Below are 9,654 nucleotides of genomic sequence, written 5' to 3'. Positions count from 1 at the left end.
TCCGGGCGTTGCGAAAACTCGGGCGTGCCGAAACGCTTCTGCGCAACATTGACCGTAACTTTTTATGCACCCTTTCGCCGCACACGTACGTTTCCCGATGTCCTTATCAATCATCTAAACCTCACATGCATCTCTTGCAGCCTCATCGCCACCAGCGAAGGGCGATCGTGGCTGGGCACAAGGCTTCGCTTCAATGGCGATTTTTCTGTATATCTACGCAAGTTTAGCACCCTCATCGTGCAAGTGAATGCAATTGTTTGAAACATACTTCGTGCTGTTCTCTGGTGTTGAATCTCTATGAAAACTTGTAAGACGATCTTACACAAACTAATAGAAATAAGGTTGCAGGGGCACGAAGTGAGTTGATGGTGATCTGACAGGGCAGAAACAGCACGATGACATCACTGATAGGTGAGATTTCTTGGGTGTGATAGATAGCACACCGCAAGCCACCTGCGATTGTGGGTCCTCGTCTTCCTGCCTCCGCAATCGCATGAGATGGGCGGCTAGCGGCTGGTCCCGTACTAAAAATAGATTCTAGCGTAGCGTTGCCCTACGCAGGCCCCCAGATTTTCGGGGAGTACTGGATCCCCACGTCCTTGACCCAACCTGCCTTCCACCTCTCCTCAGCGGCCCTGGCGCCTTAACCGTCTCAATACTCGCTTTCTGTATCATCTGCAGACTTGACAGCGTAGTAAGCATCGCATCTGACGTGACAGGCGCCCTGCAGCGCCGTTAGCTCCCGCTGCACGTCATGCCGGTACCGCGCAATGCTCGCGAGACCGTTGCGCCCGGCGAGCTTGTTGCACCTACCAATGCCCTCCCTCGTTCCACTCAATGGCACGGCGACCAATCGCGTCGGGACAAGGCGATCAAGCAGCAACTGCTTACGCCCCGAGAGGAGCAAGCCGTTGTAGATTTTGTGCTGCGGGCGGACCGCAACGGATACCCTGCAAGAGTCAAGGATCTGAGCCGTTACGCAGCGATCCTTCTCCGAAAACGAGGTCTCCAACGCGGACCAGAGACCACCTTGACAGCTCCTGCGGGCAGGCTAAGCCCAGGCAAAGACTGGCCGCAAGCATTCTGCAAGCGGCATCCTGAACTGAAGGTCGCACGCCTCAAGGCGTTAGACTGGAGGAGGCACGAAAAGAACATCTATGCAAAAATAGTTTGCTGGTTCGACATCATGCGCGCACAGCTAGAAGAAACAAACATCTTGCAAGACAACGTGTACAACATGGACGAGACGGGAATATTGCTCAGTGCGCTTGGCTCTTCGAAGTATCTTGTCAGTAGTGACATGGAGAAAGCCCACAGAGGCACTGGCGCGCGGAGAACACTGATCACAGCGGTCGAATGTATATCTGCTGACGGCAGGAGCTTGCCGCCTATCGTCATTTTCCCTGGGGTCGATCTCCGAAGCAACTGGGTCTGCCACGAGGCTCCGGACTGGCGGCAAGAAAGGCTACATGAACTCAGTGATCAATATAGAATGGCTCCGCACTATATTTGAACCCCTTAGCGTGCTAATGAACGACCACGAATCCTGATCAACGACGGATTTGGGTCGCACGAATCCTCGGAAGTACTGACGTTCTGCTTTGAGAACAACATCATCCTATGTCGTCTTCCGTCGCACACATCGCACAGGCCCCAGCCTTGTGATATAAGTGTATTCGGTCCATTAAAGACCGCATATTGTGAACAGGTAGAACAACTCCAAAGACGAGGTGCAAACACAGTAAACAAGGAACACTTTGTTCTGTTGTATCGTCAAGCTCGCGAGGTAGCTTTGACGGCCCATAACATCCGTCCCGGCTGGTCGAAGGCTGGGCTTTTTCCGTTCAATCCTAGCCGAGTGCTTGACGGAATGTCGCCGCCAGTGCGGGAAGACTCAATGCAACCTCCCCCTCTTGGTCCCCAGCAAGTGGAAGAACCATTGAACTACCAGACTCTGGTGACGCCGACCACGACAGAAGGTGTGCTTAACCTGTACCGTATGCTCGAAGACAGGCTAAACGCAGATGGCGCGACGAGGGATCCGTGCCTCGAGAAATTCCTGCACGCGACAGAGAAAGCGTTCGCTGATCGTTCGCTTTTACATGATGAGAACGAAAGCTTAATCAAACAGAATGACGGGAAGAGGGTGCGGCAAAACGCTAAGAGCAGGATAATCGGCCAGGGCGACGCGAAAATCATGTCCTACGCAGATATTATCGAAGCGCAGCGGAAGCGAATGGTAGATGCCGGTACAGGAAACGCCAAGCAGCCGGTGAAGCGCAGACAACAAGCTGGTTCCGAGGTTCTGGTTCAGGATTCTGAAATCCAGCATACGGAAGGTATCATAACACCTTGCTCAGGGAGAGCGCCGGTAGCGCGTATGTGGTAACTTAATGTTAAGGGTTCCAAGATAGCTCCAGCGAGCTGCGACCTGTGATAACGCGTTTGTCAAGGTCTGTTTCGTGCTCAACCTGTTTACGAGTCCAAGAATTCGGATCATTCTCCAAATTATATCTTCTTTCCATAAATTGCTATCTCCTAGGAAGCATTCCCTGTGCCCAACCCTCTCGCCACGGGCGATCGCCTCTACGCACGTTAGTGAGATCCAAAGGATGCCCGACAAAATAGCTGGTCGAACCCGTTCTCGTGTTTGTCACTTCTTATCAAAATGTTCAGTTTTAATGTAATTGCCGTCTTTGTCACTCTAGGACCACGGTGTAGTGATCCTTTGGGTCATTCTCACTCGAATGTTCTGCCTCCCTGATTTTTGTGAGTAAGCTTTCGTTTATACAGGGATTGAACCTCCACTGACCTCACGACTAATCTAGCTGTATTATCAGGTATAGCCTTACCGCTACCCTCGATAGCCTTGATTGCACCGTCTCTCATATCAGAATTGGCAATGATGTCTGGCCTTTTCCAAAGTGTTGTCTGTGTGGCTGCGCGTAATTCGAGCTTCTTTCCGCTTCGAAGGATAGACCCGAGGGCTTTGCTCGCTATGATCTTGTTGGAGCTCATCGTGGATGATCAATAGTTAGGTATAAAGCGAGTAAGCCGCTGTCTGGCGACAAGATGATGACTTGAGAAAGATTTTGCTCCTTGGTAAAGTTGGCTCTAGACCGGAGGGCGAAGCACTCGTCTTATACACGCAGGAGGCTCACAGCGGATCATGCCCATTTTGGAAAACCATCCAATACTCATAGCACATTGCGATTGTGACGGGTCGAATCTTGCTTTGACACGTCCATGTTGTGATAAGGCGTGCATGATGAACATATTGGCGCTTCGCGCATGCAAGCAGGTGTTCCACAAGCTCGGCTAGAAGCACCCGAGCGGCTTCAGCACATTGCCAGAGCAGACTGGCAGTGAATCGGAAGCGTTCAAGATGCGATTTTCCGAACGTGTCACAGGTTCGGAATGCATGGAAGCCTTCATTAAGCGCCAGTGATGCGCGCGTAATACTTGGCGGCAGCACCCATGGGCCCGTGCATTGGACGCGGGAGGGTCACGTTGCTTGGCGGGGACTCCGAAATCGTCCATACCTCGAAGTCTGGAGGCTTTTTCCCGGCCCGAACGAACTTCACCTTTCAGTACGTGGACAAGTCCTGAAGCCGCTGCCATGGGATCGTCCCTACGAATAGGTCAGGCGATCAAGGGTGGGAGGGACATATACATCGTCGCGCAGAAGCTCCATGATCAGATCTGGAGAGCTAGGTTGGTACCCGTCCTGACATGAACAGCAGGAATATTTGTCCACTGAACGCAGACGCAGCAGTACATCCCACAAGAATTTCGTGCTGAAGTGCGCATCCGAAATTCGCCTACAGCGTGAAAAAGAAGTTTTGCAACAGTTTGAAGGCAATGCGTGCATCAGACAACTTATCGACTTTGCGAAAGAACCTCCTTGCCTAGTCATGGAGCACCTTCAAGACGATGCGCTGAAATCGTCTAGCAAATCAAAATTGTCGAGGAAAAACATAAAATTCATCGCTCGCAGCATTCTGTCCGCATTGGGGTCACTGCACGCAAAGGGAATAGCCCACACCGGTAATATTATCTCCAACTGTCGCAGAAAGAAGCACTTGACTGAATTTTGACGGTGCAAGACATAAAACCAGACAACATCCTCTTGAACTTTGACACGAATGGTACGGTTGTGGAAGCTAAGCTAGCCGACTGCGGTAAGCACAGAACAACGTGTAGCTCTGACTGCGAGCGAGCCAAGCTCATGCCCTATCTTATAGGCGACGCATGCAACGTTGATCTCAACACGGACCCACGCGGCACAGCCCACATGATCGGTGCTGCTATTTTTCGAAGCCCAGAAGCCTTACTGGGATTGAAATGGTCAACTCCAACGGATATATGGTCGTTCGGCGCCACGGTCAGTCTTACAATAGTCCCTACAATGATGAGTAACTGCTTAATTCTTCGATAGCTCATCAGTCTGATTTTTGGGCTAAATTTTCACATCTTCAAGCCGTTGGGCGTAAAAGCAGATGATGCTGAGTTTCCCGCGCATGTCCTAATCGAACAGACAAGATATTTTGGACCCTTTCCTTTAAGCTATAAGGAAATTCTAGACGAGGAGCAAGAAAGAATTCTGGCCGCAATTCACATGTTAATAGAAGAGCAAGGGATTCGCAAGCCTTTTTCACATGTTGAAGACAGGGAGATAAAGCCGGGAGATAAGGCATTCATTTGCGATATCATGCAATTGGATCCAAGGGACAGACCAACAGCAGGCGATTTACTGGACCACGATTGGTTTAACATACCTTGATCTCTATTGTTCGACTCTGGGATATCTTTGTGTCCGTCAAGCTCGTTCTTCATCTCATCGGCTCTCTTACCCGCTTGGAAGATCGACGCATTAACTTTACACATCTACTTGACCGTTAGACGGCTACCACGAAGTCCTTGAATCTTGTCCCTTGTCACAGCCGCTTTAAGCAACTTGGATAACTGCTACCTTCGAGGACTAGATTGGGATATGGCTTGTGGAGCGAGCTACACAAAGGTTGTATGTGTCCTGTCAGCTTGATATAGATGTTTAGCATCCGAAGACAGCCCGTGACGGCGAAGGTTCTCATTATCATGCAAATTTTAGCTCCCAATAGATGAACAGAATGCTACGCATCGTTCCACTGGCACTAGTACTATCTTCAGTGTTTTTCATGTGCCTCTTGTCTGCTCCGAGCTAAGAGAGGGGTGGCTATACTGCTTCTAGCGCTGAAGGTTGTCCAGAAAGTATTGCATACCACGAAAGAGAACGTCCGCTTGCCACGGTCGAGTGGTATGCATAGTGCGGGGGCAGCCGTAGAGCGCCACGGAGCTTGCGATCACGGAGACGTGGACCGAGGTTGCGCCGGTTCGTGTGCTTCTTATCACCTCCACCGGCTATCGTGGTCCTCTTTATATTTCCACGAACACCCGAGGTTTCTGCGCCATGTCCACCCTAGATTTGCCCTGCAGGATTACTATGTGCCTCGTTTGAGCCCCTTCAACTTTATTTCGAATGGCGTGAGCCAGTTTAAACGATCTGTTTTGCCGTAATGCCGACACTGGAGATCAAAATAGACTATGTTTCAAATCATGCGCGGCTAACTGTAGACTCATAGAGCGATTTTTTGCAAAAGATAGAGAGAAATCACGGTTACGGTATAGCCGTTCGCGCTGCCAAGATCGCCCTTTAACATAAACGATGAGGCTCAAAATGAAGAACTGTGATTTTTATAGTGTTGACATTGTGTTGGAAGAATATCGAATACAGAAGATCAGTGTGTAAAATGTTGTGCCCGATGTTGCCTATATGCTCTTTCGGTACGGCCAGGTTTTCGCAACGACCTGATAGAGGTTAACGGCTGCCAGAGTGGAACGATAAAGAGCCGAATTGGACACAACGCCCTCCAAATGTGCCAAGACCCATTATGAAGCATTGTCTGACCCCCCCACCCAAATGGAAACGTGGCAAAGCAGCCTCTAAGCAGGACCGTCAACACAAGTCGTCCAGGATGTGTAGCTCGAGCGAGTAGCGGCAAGCGCAAGCTTCATGCTGTTGGGGATGACTCCGGCGAAGATGCCATGATTCCTTCTCACAAGAGAACGAAAGCAATCTGATCCTGCGCCATCTTGCCCACAGGATTGCATCCTGAGATTGGCTAAAGAACTGCAAGACAGAACGTCATGGTGTAGATGTACAGTAACGCCATATGCCAGATTAGTATACTGATCTCAAATATCTTTGAGCGTGTGGCTCCGCTATGTATCTCGCTTCTACAAGCTTGGCTTGTGTCTCGAAACCACGCAACCAGGTTCGTTCAACCTCCTGTCGCAACACGACATGCGGTAGCCTTCTTCAAAATCCGGGTCTTCCATGAACGAGTCGGGCGGAGGCATACCGCACGACTTGTCAAAACACTCTGCCCAGACTTCCGAGTCGTCGTCAAGTTCTGGATTGTCTTGCATCATCTCACATGTTAGCCTGAAGCCTTGTCTGACTGCATACGTCTGACCCCTCACCAGAATGATATCTGCAAACGCCTAAAGCGTTCAAGTCGACATCGTAGTACTCGTGACAATTGCGGCAATACTCGAAAGCTTTACGCATCATTCCTGAACTCTTATCAATCGGTCTCCGAAGCGCGTCGTCAATGGTTGATCTGGTATTTGCGAAGCGATCCTAGAGACGTTTGACCAGCTTCCTCAATTCGGGCCCAGGTGCATCTTCGATCGCTTCGGAGACGGTCACCTCCTCGGGTGGTGGAGTAGGCGACCCTTCGATCTCCTGGTCTGAAGTGTAAGACACGTCTGTTTGTCTCTCACATTAGTAAAGGCGCGCTGTCACAAGGAAGCTTGACATACCACTTCTGCCGTCGCTACTGGTACTGTCAGAGTTGCCGGTTCTGCTCGTGGTGGTACTGGTTACATTATGATCAGACATGGCGCGAACTTGCTGAGCTTCGAAAAAGCGACAGAGAGAGCGAGAAGTCTGCAAGAAGCTAACTGGAAGGGACGGGTTTAACAACGTTACCTCGTTGAATTGATGGAGCGAGGACGTGAGTCCCAACGGAATTTGACCCGCTCAGGCATGGCACGGTGTGCCCCTCTTCGGAAACGAGCCTTTGACTTTGGCCATGACTTTATACGGTGACCTGCAAGCTGCATTGTATCAAGGGAAAGGGTGGTGGAGGGAGTCTTGGTGAATAGTACCGTACCATTTGATGAGTGGAAAGAAATCATTTCTTGGTGTAAAGGCAAGACAAGGCATGGCATTGAATCCGCCCAACTTTAAGCACCGAAGGGGCAACAGACTGTTACAGTGTACATAACGCTGCGTACATTGTGGTTGTCCCGACGGAGAAGCCCATCAGACCGGAAATCACTCCTCTCTGGCCGTCCGTCCCATACCGTATACCACAACCCACCATAACTTCGAACAGATCATCGCCACAAATTGAATCATCCATGCATTGAGACATTCCGCCTTGTTGTCTCTACTCACTGGGCATCCCTCTTTTCAAGTTCTCATATTTGCTTCCGGGATAATCGAGGCAATTGTCGCTGCTTTCAAGGCGACAGTTTTCTCCGCGGCTGAGTTGGATCGCGGCAACATTAATCAGACTTTCTTCGTCTGTGCATGGGCGATCGCCTGATGTCTCCCAGAACATAGCTCCTCCAAGTCCCATACTCTTGATGTAATCGACCTTCCGGCGCATCACTTCGGGAGTATCGTATGAGATCATCGTCTTCGATGTTTCGTCATAAGACCATGACGCGGCGGCTTGGGCGTCTTCAAAAACCTTCGCTCTGGGCTGTGGGAGAGCCTAACGACTGAGTCAGTGTGCTTGACTCTTGTTCTGATCATAGAAAGACATCGACGGTGACCCTCTGTCGAAGGGGATGTATGAATGGCAAGGTCCTACCTTGTAAGTCCACACTCCAATTTCTCCGGGAATGCTTCCCTCCCCAACACCATTGAACACAGTGCCCGGCCCATCAGTATTTTGAAACGCACGACCGTATAGCGGCATGCCTAGCACGATCTTTCCTGCAGGTACTCCTTGCTCTTTGTAGTGGACCACTGCTGCGTCAGTGTTGAAAGACGTTGCTGCCGGCGTTGAATTCGACAAGAAGATGTTGGCTTGGCGGCCGGAGACTGTATCCCACGAGCCAGCGTAGTCGTAAGCCATAAGATTCCAAAAGTCGAGGTAGGGGTCCAAGTCGCGAAAGGGTATGTTTGGGAAGTGTTGGGGTCCGGCCGGAGAAGCAGCTGTCAACAAAAAATGTGGCTTCGATGGCAGAGAGATGGCATACTTGTCCAGCTCATGCCGGATGGCAGAAAGAAGGGCGACGAAATCAGATCCCTCCTGCGGAGTTTGTGGGTACTCCCAGTCCACGTCGAGGCCGTCGAAGGGGAGATCCTTTAGTAAGGCCACAGCAGTCTGTGCGAACTTCTCCCTACCAGCGGGTGATGAGGCAGGCGTGGCGAAATTGGAGCTGTATGACCAGCCTCCTATCGACAGTAGGACCTTGAGGTTTCTGTTGCGTTTTTTGTGGAGATACAGTTACTTCAGACAGCCATACAGGTTCCCATCTCCCTCATTCCAAGAGTCGTTCGGATAGTGTTTGTCAGTATCAGACCAGCTGTCTGTCAGATACACTTCCCCCGATTCCGGACGAACGTTGGCAAAAGCGTACAGCACGTGGGTAAGCTTGTCGACAGGAATATCTTGTGGCTGATGGTTGCGAGCATAAATCGCCCAATTCTGCGTCGCCGTTAGTGCACATCAAGGCCGTGCCGCTGAGAAGAGAATAACTGACGACGTAGTATGCCACATTGCGATACACGTTGCGCTGAGAAGATTGGCCCGCCTGGGAGTCACGGCTCACGTTGGATAGAACGGAATTTGGTGATGTGAAGGTTTTGTCTGGAATAGGTGGCTGCGGGAGATTTGGACCGGCGGCAGAGAACGAAGACAGAAATGCGAGGACAACGAACGCTGTCGCGCGATGAAAATACGTTGAAGCCATCCCTTCGGCGCGGCTTCCACACCATCCAGAGAAATAACCAGTTTGCGGTCCAAGGAGCCCGAGCCGTTGTGTAACTTATGTGTTGGGTGCTCCAGGCCGTGTCCGCCGGTCGACTTCCTGGAAGGTCAGCGTTGGAAGCCTTCCGCTGTAACTTTACGTCTGTCCATCGCTGTGTGAGCCCCTGTCGGCCCCAGTTCGGCCCCCCTAGATCGCCTCCTCCACTCCGATTGCGAAGCGGTCTGTGCCCGGATTTGCTGCCCTCATCCTCGATTAGTTGTCACGGCCTGACGCGACGTGGAGCCAGGCAAGGAGAAAAAGAGGTGAATGCGAACTTTTCGCCTTGATGCTGCAGGGAGTCTGCGTGAGGGTCGCCATGGCGCCGGCAACACTTGTTGACAATCACAATGCTCTTGCAGGCGTTGAAAAAGGCTTCAGCAGATTCAATGTGCAAGCCGGCCCGGCCGGTGAGAGTTGGAAAAACCAACAGTCGGCTGTCGCGTCATCGCAAACCACCGATCCTGGTGCGGGCGGGTACGGGCCGTCGGCGCGGCCGTTGAGCCGTTGCTTCAGCTGGCACTTGGTGTTCATCTCCTGAGATCGCGACGGTGCGCAGGTCCGGAA

At 51.3% G+C, this 9,654-nt stretch overlaps 2 protein-coding genes across 2 annotated transcripts; one reads left to right on the top strand and one right to left on the bottom strand.

Moving 5' to 3' along the window:
• Positions 1–754: 754 nt before the first annotated feature.
• WHR41_09486 (uncharacterized protein) lies at positions 755–2,389 on the top strand (the record flags this gene model as incomplete). Its single annotated transcript, XM_069378089.1, has 2 exons — positions 755–1,358; positions 1,884–2,389. The coding sequence occupies 2 exons, from the start codon at positions 755–757 to the stop codon at positions 2,387–2,389; spliced, it is 1,110 nt and encodes a 369-aa protein (XP_069224924.1).
• A 4,870-nt stretch (positions 2,390–7,259) lies between these two features.
• On the bottom strand, positions 7,260–9,654 carry WHR41_09485 (uncharacterized protein). The gene is made up of 4 exons (XM_069378088.1): positions 8,824–9,654; positions 8,701–8,768; positions 7,926–8,541; positions 7,260–7,826 (listed from the first exon to the last, which is right to left on the bottom strand). Exons 1-4 carry the CDS (start codon positions 9,031–9,033, stop codon positions 7,497–7,499), a joined length of 1,224 nt encoding a protein of 407 aa, XP_069224923.1. The 5' UTR covers positions 9,034–9,654; the 3' UTR covers positions 7,260–7,496.

The sequence above is a fragment of the Cladosporium halotolerans genome, assembly GCF_011745625.1.
Source record: "Cladosporium halotolerans strain TM138-S3 chromosome Unknown Sca143, whole genome shotgun sequence".
NCBI lineage: Eukaryota > Fungi > Ascomycota > Dothideomycetes > Cladosporiales > Cladosporiaceae > Cladosporium > Cladosporium halotolerans.
The sequence above is the reverse complement of the archived record's forward strand: the minus strand, read 5'-3'. Positions and strand labels throughout refer to the sequence as shown.